At 36.0% G+C, this 14,708-nt stretch overlaps 1 protein-coding gene across 1 annotated transcript in view; it reads right to left on the bottom strand.

Annotated features, from left to right (window-relative positions):
• LRCH1 (leucine rich repeats and calponin homology domain containing 1) overlaps nt 1-14,708 on the bottom strand; it is a 130,772-nt gene that overhangs the window by 59,577 nt on the left and 56,487 nt on the right. Inside the window, exons 2-3 of the mRNA XM_074157733.1 lie at nt 7,607-7,751; nt 4,416-4,542 (exon numbers count right to left, since the gene is read on the bottom strand). Coding sequence (XP_074013834.1) covers nt 4,416-4,542; nt 7,607-7,751 — 272 coding nt within the window. The remainder of the gene's footprint in view (nt 1-4,415; nt 4,543-7,606; nt 7,752-14,708) is intronic.

Below are 14,708 nucleotides of genomic sequence, written 5' to 3'. Positions count from 1 at the left end.
AATAAATTTTTAAAGGAACTAGATAACCAGCAGTTTGGAACTTCGCTTCATGGATATCTGCAGACAACTGAAGTGAAGTCCAAATACCTAATTTAAGTTCCAGAAGCTAGCGTTTGCTGAAGGTCAGACTTCTTGCATTAATTCTATTTTGTCCTGCCATGACAACACAGACACAACTTCTCAAGACTAAAGAAATGTGAGGCGTATTTAAATTTAACATTAATTTCTGAAGCAGGACACTCAATGGTGTGAAAACAAAAAAATCCTCAGCGTTTTTATTTTGTTTATGGTAAAGTTTAAACGGTTTTAAACCAATAAAATTCAGAGCAATATAAACATAAAACCAAATACAGTATTCTGGCTCCACATTACCATATTTATTGACACACAGAAGTTTATCCAAACCATCCAAATGGAGGTAAGCTTCTTCCTTACATCCATTTTAAAACTTGCAAATCCTGACTGAGCTGTTATTCCTAAAAAGCACATGGATTCTGTCAGAGCTTGTGACATACAAGCTAAAAAAGTTACACGGTGCATGAGCACATGGATCCTTCATTAAACAGAAGGCAGGAGCTCCTGGCCCAGATTAGATGAACGAGGTGAAAGACCTAAATCCCTGCCTAGTGATTTAAAGGCTTCCAACGTGAGACGGGAGGGTCCCAGAGATGGAGAAAGCTATCCTCTGGAGAAGGCACAAATGCAATACTGCCTGATAGGATGGAGAACAGAATTTTACTGTATATCTGATAGTTTTCGGGTGCAGTTCCTGAGTCATCTCCGCCCAATTACTCTTCTTTGATGGAAGATAGCCCAGTTCTGGGCCCCTCAGTTCAAGAAAGACAGGGAACCACTGGAAAGAGTCCAGTGGAGGGCTACAAATATGATCAAGGGACTGGAGCACCCCTCTTATGAGGAAAGGCTGAGAGACCTGGGTCTATTTAGCCTGGAGAAGAGAAGACAGAGGGGATCTCATCAATGCTTACAAATATCTAAAGGGCAGGTGTCAGGAGGATGAGGCCAGACTCTTCTCAGTCGTGCCCGGTGACAAGACAAGAGGCAACAGACACAAACTGGAACACAGGAAATACCATCTGAACACACAGAAAATTTCTTTACTTTGAGGGTGACAGAGCACTGGAACAGGCTGTCCAGAGAGGCTGTGGAGTCTCCTTCTCTGGAGATTTTCAAAACCCACATGGATGCGTTTCTGTCCAACCTGCTCTAGATGAACCTGCTTTGGCAGGGGGGCTGGACCAGATCATCTCCAAAGGTCCCTTCCAACCCCTGCCATTCTGTGAAAGTAAGGTTTGGATTATCTTCGCACCAGTTTTGCACTTGTCCTCCTGGCTGACACTAGAGATATGATTGAGCTATGCAGCTGCAAATAAAAGTAAGTTTCCCATTGAAATTTTGCAAATAATTTTAATATATGCTGCAGGAAGAATGATTTCTATGTTATTTTGATTCTTGTGAGATAGCTGTCAGATCTACATAACCTAGAACCCCAACATTTAAAAGAATGCCTGAAAATTTACTGCATATAAGATCTAAGCCATTCTATGCCACAAGTATGAAATTCATATAAATATATACACATAAAAGAATTAATTTTGGAGGACAGAGGGAAGAAAGTAGTTAGTTGGAAAGATCTGACCTAATTTGCAGCGAGCTATGCTTGTATCATTCAAGAGTGATTACAGGGGTAAAATTTGTTTCAAAAAGTTAGGTAACAATTGAAAAAAATAAATCCATTTGCTACATATACAGGGATTTTACTGCATGCAAACCTGAGGGTGCTTGGCAAAGTCCTAGTAAGACAAGATCTGAATGCAGTCAGATGGCATCTGTCACTTCTCGGGACCAACTCCTCGGGCCAACTCAGCACCCGCACCGTGTATGTCCCAAAACAACAGTGTGCCCTGCCAGAGGGCTGGGTGGTGGTGTCGCTTGAAGACCACATGCTGTTCAGGCTGGCATTGCTCTCACACCGCTGAATGTTTTGTGCAACAACTGCAGCATGACTTAATCTTTATTTTTTGATATTTTTTTAACTTGTTTTAGAACAACGATCACCTTATTATCTAAACTGTATTATATATGTATGCCAATACAGACAATGCCTCTCAATCCTACCATTATTTGCTTCTCCCAATACATCACAGTTTAGTCATTTCCAGCTAAATAATGCAACTCATTTCATTGGAAATGGACCAAACAGTTATGGTGGCATCAAACTAAGTAATCGAGTCACCCGAGCAACGCCATGCCCAACTTAACAAACTTGTTATTCATTTAACCCTCTCCTTCTAATCACAAAGAACCAGCATCAGACCTTCTTCAGCTTTCATAATTCTTCTAGGATACCAAAGTGACATGTTGCTATAGCCTCTCATTTGAACTATTTTTAGAGCATGAATTGTTGTGTTCTTCATGACAAAGAGTAACACTAATTATACTGTAACTGAAACCAGTATGAAAATCTAGTATTCCAAAAGTTAAACATATGATTTCTTTAAAAAAAAAAAAAAAACAACAAACAAACCCTACCTCCTTTGAATACAATCTACATTGATATTCAAGCTTTTCATTTTTAACTTTTCAAAATTCTAAAATAAGGATAAGGACTACTGTTAAACTAAGTACAAACTCCTACTAAGAAATTAAACACTTTCAGCATCAGCAATGCTAGTTCACCTTACTGGGAGGGTTCAAACTTGAAATTGGAAGAGAAATCAGATATGAAAGCACTTCAGGAGCTGTTTACTGAAAATATTACCACTGACCTCAATTAATACAAATAAAACAGGTGATTTTGACCAGACAGAATCAGGCCAAGTCTTTACGTTATTTCACTTGAGCCTCTCACCACTAAGCTTGGCTACATTTAAACTGAAGCAGTGAAGAACTAACAGGTTCCAATCTTTGTCTACTATCTATACAGTCATCCTATCCCCTACATTAGGATGTGTTTAATATAGTTCAACTTCAATTATATATAAAAGTGGAATCATAATCTTTTATTGAATCTGTTTTAAGCCCAACAGAAACAATGCTATAGTCTAACACTTTTTTTTTCTGAAGGTTAATTAAATCAAAACCATTTTAGTAATCTAATTAAACCAATCAGACACATAAAAAATAAACTATTCGATAAGATAAATTAATAATGCTCAAACAAAACAAACCTGGTAATCTTTAGCTCATGTATAACTCAGAAAGGAAAAGTTAATTGCCCCCAAACCTCACCAACAGCCAGATCAGTTGTAATAAATAACACAAGCCTGATACCACAGGATGCTGTACAAAAAGAATACTAGAAGGAAAAAAGCCCCACAGTTGCCACTTCACTCCACAAATGAAGAACCAGCAGCAGACTGGGGCCCAAAGCAAGGTCAGCTCAATTTCTGTAACATAATTTAGTAGAGAAACTACTGTTATAAAAATAATAATATAATAAGCAGGCACTTTCAGATACTGAAAAGATGTGTGAGACAAATGCAGTCTATGGAGATATCAGCAGTTGGAAAAAAGTTAAAATACCATTGTTTTACTATGCATAAATTAGCAGTGCCAGAATGTAGTTTATTTTATCAATTTGTATTTTAAGAGGTCAAGGTGAATAGAAATACCCAGAAGACATAACGCATATGCCTCAGAGAATTCAGTCTCAGCCTACAATACACAAAAGAGGAAGGTAAAGATAGAGAAAGGGAAGCAGTCTCTTATATACATATTCTGCATACAAACTTTAAAAAAACATGTGCGATTAAATTACTTGTAAGTTAAGGTACCAAACAATTTTTTTTCCTTTTCAGATTTTCATTTATTAGACAATATATTATAGATAATCTACTGCTTGCAGAAACAGTAGTCATATGGACAGCTTTGAAAACAAAAAGAATATAATCATTTTGTAAATCTGTTTAGATGGGTGTTCCAGGAAAGGAAGGTTTTATGACAGAAATAGTGAAATAAAATGAAAATAGACTGAGAAGACCACTGTCACCAGTGGAATGCAATGTGGTAAGCAGATAGCAATAAGAGAGAGAAAGGGGAAGGGTGCTACTGCAGGAGATAAAGCTTTGCAGAGCCTGAAGCCAGAACTAGGGACCTGAGAGAGCAAAAGAGGGAGCCAGCGCAGGCAGGGAATAAAACTGGTAAAGATGGTGAACTTCAAAGCTGAGTTTTGAATGAAGCAATGACAGTGATGTTGTTTAGAAGGGTCCTGAAGAACATAAAGAAAACTATTATTGTGTTACTACCCAACACACTTGAGAAGTTCAAAAGTTAATTTTTTAACTTGTATTATAGCATTAGGCATTTGTTAAAATATATTTGCAAAGTGAATTTTACAGTTTCTAGTTAAATACAAAGTCAAAATAAAAAAAATAAGAAAAAGATCAGTAACATACCAGCTCCATTAACTGTTTTAGCTGACCTATCTCTTCCGGAAGGGAACCTAGTTTATTGTTACTTGCAATTAAGACTTTTAGAGGAAGACCACACAGGCAAGCCGGCAAAGAAGAAAGCTGATTTCGACTGCAACAAAATAACAACAAAAAAATCCACATTAAAAACACCAGGGACACTCTAATATAAAGTCTAAGAGTTATAAAATTCCTTCATTTTGATGAGTCAGATTTTATGCAGATAAAAATTTAAATTTTCCAACGGCAATCCTTAAGAAAACACTTGCACATCAAAAATATCTGTGTTACTGACTAAACAGAATTGTGGAATATTACCACTCTGGAAAAAATGCATTATATCAGTTTAATAATATTGTAACAAGTCTGGTTGTCACCTAGTACAGCTGCTTCCCTTCCTAATGAAAACAAGACAGTCAACCGAGATGGTATTTTACAAGTATTTAAACATTCCTATGATGTTATATGGCAGTATAGGGGATGTCTTTTGTTCCAACTGAAAGACAAATAAATAAATTACAGATTATATGGTTATTTTCTCAATTACTCCAAAGCACACTTATAGTTGAAGATTACTTGGTACTTGTTGTTATATGATTCTATGATATTAATCCAGGTAAATACAGCAAAAAATTATGTGACCATCAATGGTTCATTTCTTTCCAAGACTCATACATTTTATCTCTGTATCTTACTTTTTCCTAAAATTGATAACACAATTTAAGTGTCTGACATGTGCCATTTTATTCTTCATACCATTATTTCTGAAAAAAAAAAAAAAAAAAAAAAAAAAAAGACCAATATAAGTGAGCGAGATTTTCATGAAGACGAGTTACAAGGAAAGGCAAAATTTGATAAAACTCTAGTTAACAATTATTCAAGAAGCTAAAACTTAAAGATGACAAATGCCATGACCCTTTGTGATCTCCAGATGATTAAAAATATCAATTTGTTGTGGTTTTTGGATGAATTCCCAGAAGAAACTTTAAGTTAACAGAGTAACATATTAACTACTGTCTTTCATAGAATATTTGAAGGTTTTCTTTTTTATAGATATAAACCAGTAGGTAAACAATGAACAGTAACTTTAAAGTGGCATCCCAGTACGAACTATTTTAGTAAGTTTCTGCGTAACTGTTAAGGCTCCAGAGAACAAATATGCATGACTGAACTGGGAAAACAGATGGCAAAAGTTGTCATGTGTGGTTTCAGTAAGAGTTGCAACACTGAACTGAAACAAAAGGAAAGAAAAATCCAAATTCTACAAGTCTCAAAACATTTCTTCTTCAACTGACAATCCAGTGGTCAGCTACAAAACTGCATATAAAGATGTATATTCATGCTCCACACAACAGTATCAAAGTGTTTTACAAAGCAAACTACCACCACATATCTGCTACCCAGGCTGGGAGACAGACAGGTATCAAATAAAAAACCCAAGGATATTAAAAATGAGAAATCCAACTACTAACCAGCGGTAATTGAAAAAAAAAATAAAAAATCAACGCTTATTGTGGAGTCAGGATTCTCAATTCTAGTGTCTTTACAGAAGACCAAGACATAACCTATTTTAAAAAGTTATAGCTAAAAATAATTCCAAAGAACTCAAATTGAGGAAGCCTAGAATCTAAAAGTTACACTACACAGCAGATCAAACACCAAAAACTAAATTAAAAAAAAGTAAAAATCATTTTAAAGTTCTATGGAACTCAGAAGCAACCCACTAAGAGATAAGGAACAGCAGATAACCAGGGCAAGTGAGTAATAAATCATCATTAGTGTAAAAGGAATTTCTTTAAATAAAACATGAACAGTATCCACCAAGGCCCAAAGGCTATGTATATCTCTTGGTATCACTTTCTAATGCTGTTTAGCATATGGGCTCTGCTGGTAACAGGCAGAAAAATATTAATCTCAAATCTATAATATTTTGCTTGTCACGAAGCAACATGGTTAGCTAGTCAAGGATATCTTTCCTTCTTCTACAGACTGCTTACTATGTTCAGCTAACACGGGGAAGGGCACATGCAAGTGAAGAGGAGATTTCAAACTGAGGGAGATGACCTTTATTTAGTAAAACTTGAAAAATTTCCTTTCGTTTTGATTGTCTAATTTATGTAGTACATGATATTAACCCTGTAACTATTCTGGGTTTGTCATGATTCACACCAATTCCATCACTATATTGAGTTCTACTTCACTGGATCACTACATTGAGTTCTAATTGAGCTCATTCTAATTCCTAAATTTACTAAGATACTTTACATAAACTTAATAGTTTCACACAGTCTAAATTCCTTTAACACTATTTACACTAACAAACACTATTTCAAAATTTCAAGTCCTATTTCTTACATGTGTGCAGAAACTGCAGTACGCTAACAGTACAGGAGGGCTTGAGAAACAACCTCAGAGTTTACAAAACTGGTGATCAATCATTCATATCTAGAATTCAAAAGCCCAAGAGCCACTTTGCCCCCAGCCCAAACTTTATTCTTGCAAAGACCAGATTATTAGATCTTCACTATTACAGTTTTTACGTACTCAACTACAAAAAAAACCTCCACGCCTTGTCCCAACTGAAAAAGTGCTGACATCCCCCCTCTCACAAGCAAATATGCATTCACCTGCACTTTAACCAGTAGCAATTCTCTATACCAATTAGTATTTACATTTTTCATGGAAAAGAGGCAGAAGTGCCTAATTCTTTACCCCTTCATCCTAAAAAAGGCAGTAACTATACTTCTGCATAATAAGAGGATAGTAGTGAAAAAGTATGATGCTTTTCCTCTCCATTCCCCATGAAAAAAAAAAACCATTAATCTTCTGTCTCTGTCCCTCCAGCTTTTTAACTACAAGAAGTGTGTCGTTTCACAAAATTTATCATCAGAAGGGAATTAAAAGTATCCAACTGTGTCTAGCATTTTGAATTTGCTAGAAGAATAAAGGAAAGAAAGGGATTAATATTACTTGGTCTTTCTTTAAATAATTAGTTTTACATTTTGGCCTTTACAATGCCTTCATACAGAGCTGCATCTACAGCCAATGATTTCTTGCATTACAGCTTCCAATAAAATGAAAAATGTAGTCGGTTGTTCCAGAAACATATTAAATGCAGACAAAAAGAACTTTACACATTTGCAAATAAACAAAAAATGTGGCAAAGTTAAACTTACCTCAAATTTAAGTAAGTTAGCATTTGCAAGTTTACTATGGCATCTGGTATAATTTTAATACAATTGTGGTATAGATTTAGTGTTTCCAGTGACACAAAATGGCACAACTCCGTAGGAACCTCAGTTAATCTATTCTTGGATAAATCTGAGAAGAGAAAAAGAGAAAGTACATTTTTTTGAACCATCAGAAAGATATACTTTGAGCAGCTATGCTTCTTTAGTAAAATAAATTAATAAATGTAATCCTACAGTGAGACAGCAAATTAAGCCAATGTTTTTATTATGCAAAATAAAACTAGTGCTAACCTTCACAATCTTGAAATGGAACAGACTGCATATAAAAGAGCAACCACTCAATTAAAATTTATTCGGTCTAATAAAAAGTAATTATTTGCAGGACTCAATATGCTGAAGAAATACTTGCAAACCGAACCAAGTATAGATTCCAAACCTCATATAATACACCCAAAGATCTAGCCAATACACAGCTAGACATCTGCAAATAATGATAGGGTTTAGAGAAAACAAACAACAAGGATTACATCTTTAATTCCTTTAAATTAAAGAAAAAAAATTAAAAAACTGACTTGTATTTCCTAGATCTCATCAATAATAAAAGAATGTTACCTATAAAAACAGTTAATTCCTTCAGGAATGAATTTATTCTATGGCATAAGTATATACAAGACAACAATGATGGATTCCAATCCCCCAAGTAAGTGCTTGTACCAACAGAACAGAAGCTTTTGATTTTTGACCAGTTGTTCATTCTTTCTTTCTCATTTTAAGCACACAGGAAAATCAGTAGGAAGAAACTGTTACTGAGCTTTGTTCCTTAACTACCACAGTATGAAAAATGAGGTATCATAATACTGATGTGAGCTCAAGTCATAAAATAATGCACGCCAGAGTTCAATTGAATTAACTGGGTTCAAAGAAATGTTTAACACTGTTGGAGAACAAACATCTCTTATCACCAGAAACTGTACAAATGCCACCTACCCATACCACCAGATGGGTAACACGGCCTGAAGAATGCTCATGTGTTTTAAGTGGAAGGAACAGGAATGTACGTAGGCAAAAAGTGAAATGTCTGATGGGAAGGATACAAGGAGAAAAATAAATAAATAAATAAAAGAACTTAACGATCTCCTCAATTCTTCCCTGCTGCTATTTTAAGCCTCCTCCCTGATCCTTCAAAGCTTATTGCAAAGTTTACTTTCTCAGACTACATAAAGGGAAAAGCAGCCAAAGTATAGCAGCTACATTTCCAGCGTGCTAATGATCTGACTCCTCTCTTTAGGGCCATAAAGCAATTTTTTACTTTTGTGAACAAAAAGGCAGAAGCCTGAAGATCTTTTTAACTTCCTTTGCAGTTCCAGACTCATCAGTTTGCTGCGCAGAAGCACAGCTTGAGTTCAAAACTATTGTCAGTAGGAAGGTTTTATCATTTTTATTTTTGTTCCCATCTCCTGCAATGCGAGTTGAAATTCAGTACACCCTATTCCCCTTGTCAGATTCCAGTCTGCTTCACTTCGTTGACTCCAACAAAAAGTTGGTTTCATTATTTCGTCCTCTACCAAGACAGCAGCAACGGCCCACGAGTGCAGTAACTGAGAGCAGCCCCGCTGTCCCAAACAGCCAAATGGTTGAATTGAGCACCTCAACCAAAATTATTCACTTTTAAGTTACTAAACAGCAGCAATGCTTGAGCTGGTCTGCCCTCTCTTACCCGGCTTTGATGGCAGGCAGATGCAGCATTACCTCAGCTTCTCCTTTCCTTCACTTCTGCCATCAAATGAAAACATTCCCTGTTCGAGTGAATATTATTACTGTATCAAAGGGGAAGAAAGCTCTTCAGTGTTCCTCTGTTTTAGTGCTTTAATCCTCTACTGTTTGCTGTTTGTTATGAGAGTACTTGTTTACACTGGTTCCCTCTCCTGCTGCCTTCCTAGCTACATTTATTATCAGATATTAACAGAGGACTGCCACGCTATAACTTACTGAATCATGCAGGGGATTCTTCATATGTTACAACTGGATTTCAAATAAAACCTTCCCTTTCTTTAAAATCACACTTTTCTGCAGTGACATATTGCCACATATATATTGCTCCTTTACTCCTTTAAAGAGACAGGAGCAGCAAGATCCGGAAGAGTGAATGAACTGAACTTCAGGCCTAGGCTCAAAGACACCCTGCACAGCACTGGATGGTACAAGGAGAGTGACCTCTCGCCCTTCATCCCATCATTCTCCAAGTGAAACACGGGCCAAAAACTATGAACATAAAAATGTTACTTCTTAAAAATGTTATTTCTTCTCAAGCTACTAAAATTGCAGCTTACCACCCTAAACCCCCATCTTCGCGCCTGTTCTCATTTACCTTCACATTGAACAAAAGGGACTGTTGCCACAACCTTTGTCTTACCCTTGAAAAATTCTAATACCTCAAAAAAGTGCAACAGGAACAGAATCAATCTAGCAGCTATGAGGGACGTTGCTATCACAGTAAAATGCTTTTTATATTTTTTATCTTATTTTATTACTATCCTTTGGTCTCAATGGCTTTAACTCTGTTAATCTGAAGAAGGTCAAAACAAAAACCCACAGATAACAGACAGATTCCTTCCCGTCATCTCAGGACCATAGCTGATAGGACACGCTATGTACGCAACAAAGGAACTCAAGAATTAACTTACAACAAAGGAAGTCCATTATTTGTTATTGTCTAGTTATCACAGTTTAAGACCATTTCAACACTTGTATCTATTGTTGCTTCCTAAATAATAAAAACCCAATTCTATTCACAGCATAAGGCAGAGGAATAAAAACTATAAGTTTAATTTAATACCATTGTAACATAACTTAACAGAATAAGCAGAAATTTGCTACTATAATTCACTGTTAAGAAGTATCATTAATACCAAATCTGAATGTCTTTGAGAAACAGAGTTCTGGAATGGAATCTGACATACGGAATGCTTATCACATTTTTTGACTAGTGGCAATAATTTTTGCCAAAAAACAGACTTCCCTGATCAAATGGAAGCAAAAGAAAAGATGTTGGTTTTATTCAATTCTAGCATGAATGTGAGCCTCTGAACATGATGCAGCTGTGAAGAAAGCCTAGCAGCTTTCAGATGTATCTGAAAATTCTATACAGAAACTCCCGTATCTTCAGAAATTAAAAGGAAAACAGGCTGCATAACAAACTTGTACTGTAGCTTAAAAGCACATGTAAACATGTACAGAAACTTCTGAAATTGACATAATTATTTTGCTATTACTTTATACAAAGATACTTTTCCCTCAAATTACTGCATCTTACAATTAGTCTGTATGCATTTCAGGTCTACTCTGATATTTAATTCTAGAATAAAATACAAGGGTTAAGCCTTAACAAAACTGCAGAACCTTTTGAATATACTGAGAAAAACTGCCCGCATGTATCTTGTTCCTGTCACAATTCACAAACTTTCTGAAAAAATATTTTGCAAAGGCTTTCTTGGGTTCATTATTTAGGGAAAAAGAATGCAGAAACTAAAATTTTAAACAACATCTGAAAATATTTTTGCAATACAGAAATACTTAGTTGGCAAACCTTTACTTCCTTACTGCTTCCCAAATCACCAAACTACACATCCCTTTTGCCTCATTAATTTCAAGAATAATGCTTCAGGGTAATTAAAAATAATGAAGTTACTGTACAGCCTAGCTTTTGCTGTAGAAATGAAAATGAACAGAGGGATGTAATTTGCTGGTGTTGAAAGGAATTTTGATTAATTTGCTTATACTATCTAAAACAAAAGAGATCTAACAAATTAATGAATCTATGATGGCAGAAGTGTATTTCATGGTTGCCAAGACAGTACAGGTAGGTTTCACCTGAGGTTACTGTTTCCCTTAACTTCCATTATGAAATAGGTGACACAAATATAAACAAATACGAGGAGGGGGGCTATGAGCTGGAAGGAGCTTTTTGTTTTAAATGAAATACACTATTCATTCATTATTTGTGACATCAAGATGTTTTCAAACTACATCTGGCTGCGCTTCATCTTTTCCTGCCAAGAACAAGTTTGTTAAAACTCCAAAATAAAGTCACAGAACACAAAAAAATAAGCAAGCCAGTTTAGAAAAATATTAGATGGAATCTTGGTCTTTAAACGAGTCAGCACAATTCTGGCGCAAGGACACGGCTTTTGTATGAAAAATGTTACTATGTTGGAAGCAAGACAGGAACTACACAAAATAAGCACTTCCTTAACTGGGAGCAAACAATAAAAAGCAAGAAGTTCAGACTGGTAAATAAACATTTAACAGAAGACTCCAAGCCTTGTTTGGTGACTGGCACACTGCACGGTCAGGGTCCACGCTGCCATCACACCAGTGAGAATCGTCCCCATCCTTGGGGCAAAACCTTTCAATCCCTGTAGCTCATATGTCTACGACAGTGAAATACCACCAGTGACTAGGACCTTTCTGACTTTGTGCTTTACAGGCAGATTACCAGCTGCCACTATACGTATACAAGTGGTATAAAACACTGCCACTGCAGAAACCAAAATGGCATTGCCAAAATAACCAGAATAATACTGGAAGTCATATAGTTACATTTCTACCAGTAATGTTACCAAAGTGTTCCAATTTCTCTACCTTCCTGTAAGCAATACATTATTAAACACGCATTATTAATAAACTATTGAATAAAAATTGCAGACTCTTCACAGGAGACCTAAACAATTTAAGCCTTTAAGTCAGAACAGCAATTCATTAAATAAATATGCCCATGCATTGCTACATCACAAATCTTAGCCAAGAATTTTAATGAAAGCAGTATTATCAAAAAGCAGCGATTTCAAATTTTCAGATTATGGAAACATTCACTATAAATTTATACTTCTAACAAACAAACCTACAATAGACAAAAGCTGGAATTATGCAAGCAAGCATCTATCCACGACTGAGCAGGAAATTTTTGAGATAGCTAGAGAAAGATCTGAAACAGAAGAAATATCTGTATTTGATATGGACAGATTAGAAATCAAGAAATTGCAAGGTAAAAGAGTCACCCAAACAACCTGAACTCCAGCTCACCAAGTTCCTATTTTTGTACTCTTCTGCACTTATGGAATAAAAGACAGGAATTATTTTGAAGAATGTATTTGCATTTGTACTAAGATACCATTCCAGGGATTCAAATGAGATGTCTGAATTTGATTTAACAAAATTCAAGCAAATCACTGCAAGAACCTAAAAGAAAGAATAAGTTCAACCCTAATTTCATGGGGAAATTATGCAAATAAGAATGCTGGGAAATACAGAAAGAAGTCTGTATATGATATCACAAAACTGTATGGAGCTTCACCTTTTACATCATAAGTTACCTGTATTTCTATTAAGCTTCTAGGAAGCGTGTATTTCTATATTAGTTACCTATATCTTCAATGATAACTAGAGGCACAAATTGATGGCACTGTATCTCAGACAACTTTTGAAATACCTACTTAAATGCACTTCAGACCTTCACCAACACTGTATCCCACCCATATTTGCAAGTGATCTATTATCACTCTAATGATGCCTATCAGAATCAAATAGTCAATGCTCTCTTATGAAGCAATTGCTTCATTCTAGCTTCTCCCCCTAAATGGTAGTAAAATGCATAGACAAATGCCATATATCAGTCATAAAAACCCTATAATGCAACTCTAAAATGCTATACACTTCTAAGACATGTCCTACAACTTGTCATTATCCAGAGTAGCAGCATACCTTGCCTCAAGTACTTGCCATCCCTATCTGCCAGTAGGCATCAATGAATAATGTCCTGGATGTACAGCCAGCTGTTACTGCGGTCGGCAACTTCTACACAGTGATGCTACATGAACAAAAAAGAGGCAGCAAAGACCTCCACTGACTCTGGCCTCTGATGCATTCTGGTTTTCCACAACAATTATGCCACAAAGAATGCATGACATTTTTTCACTAAGAAACATTTATATTTAAGCTCTTTCGCAGAGAGAAGAACAAATAACAGAAGACAAAGAATGCCCCTAATAGTAAAAACAATTCTGCTTACATACGAAAAAAAATACATAGTAGTACATGGACTCAAGTTTTTCTGTTCTGAAACTACACCTTGTAACAGATTGAGAAAAAAGTAGCTCCAGTGCCAATTCCTGAGAAAGCCATCGTTACTGTTGCAACAACACATAACAGTAACATTTAGACACTGATTAATACCACTGAGTCTGGCTGTATGACTGCTGACTCAAAACATGTAAAAAGTGCATCTAACCCAGGCAACTGGGCATAAAATTGTAAAGACACTGCCAAAAAAAAATTATATTTTGAACTGATTATGAAGTGACTCCGCTGTTTCACACACACTTCCTAAGCACTATTTTTTGGAGCACTGTCAGCATATTTCCTTTCCACCTGTCTCCCATTGTTAATTTAAGAATTAACATTGAAAATTTACACCTCAAAGCCACAAATAAATTAAGATTATGCTATAGATGTAGCAAATTTCAGCTAACACTAGTGATACACAAACACAACACTGTTTTCAGTGTCACTGATGGTCAGAATGAATTCAATTTATTATTTGTCAAAGTAACAAATGTCGTAGTAATCACGTGTATTCACCACAGTTATCAGAGGGGACTGAAATGGGGTTTTAGACGAAGAAACAAATTAATGACTTAAGGAAACCAACACTCGGAGAAAGCATCTCGTACAGTCTGGCAGAGGTGTCACCACTAGAGGGGGCCCTGATCTCACAGACTTGGCCAACAAGCTGTAATGGGTTTTTTCCAACTGTTTCCTTCTTTTTTTTAGAGTCCATCCACAGCATATGACAAGGACAGAAATAAGAAGGCACATCTTATAACCCCCTCCCCAGCACTCCTATGAACCTATTCCCCACCGCAGTCTTCAAAATATGACAAATGAGGCTACTCATTTGCAACCATTACTGCAGAAAACAAATATATAAACTGAGTTCTACCGAGGTCAAGCCCTTACCAAAAAAGGTCTGTTCTGAAATAGTCACATTCAAGTGTTTTTCCCCAACCTTCCCTCAGATGATGCAACAATC

Source organism: Numenius arquata, chromosome 1 (assembly GCF_964106895.1).
Source record: "Numenius arquata chromosome 1, bNumArq3.hap1.1, whole genome shotgun sequence".
Lineage (NCBI taxonomy): Eukaryota > Metazoa > Chordata > Aves > Charadriiformes > Scolopacidae > Numenius > Numenius arquata.
This window is presented reverse-complemented; position numbering and strand designations above follow the sequence as displayed.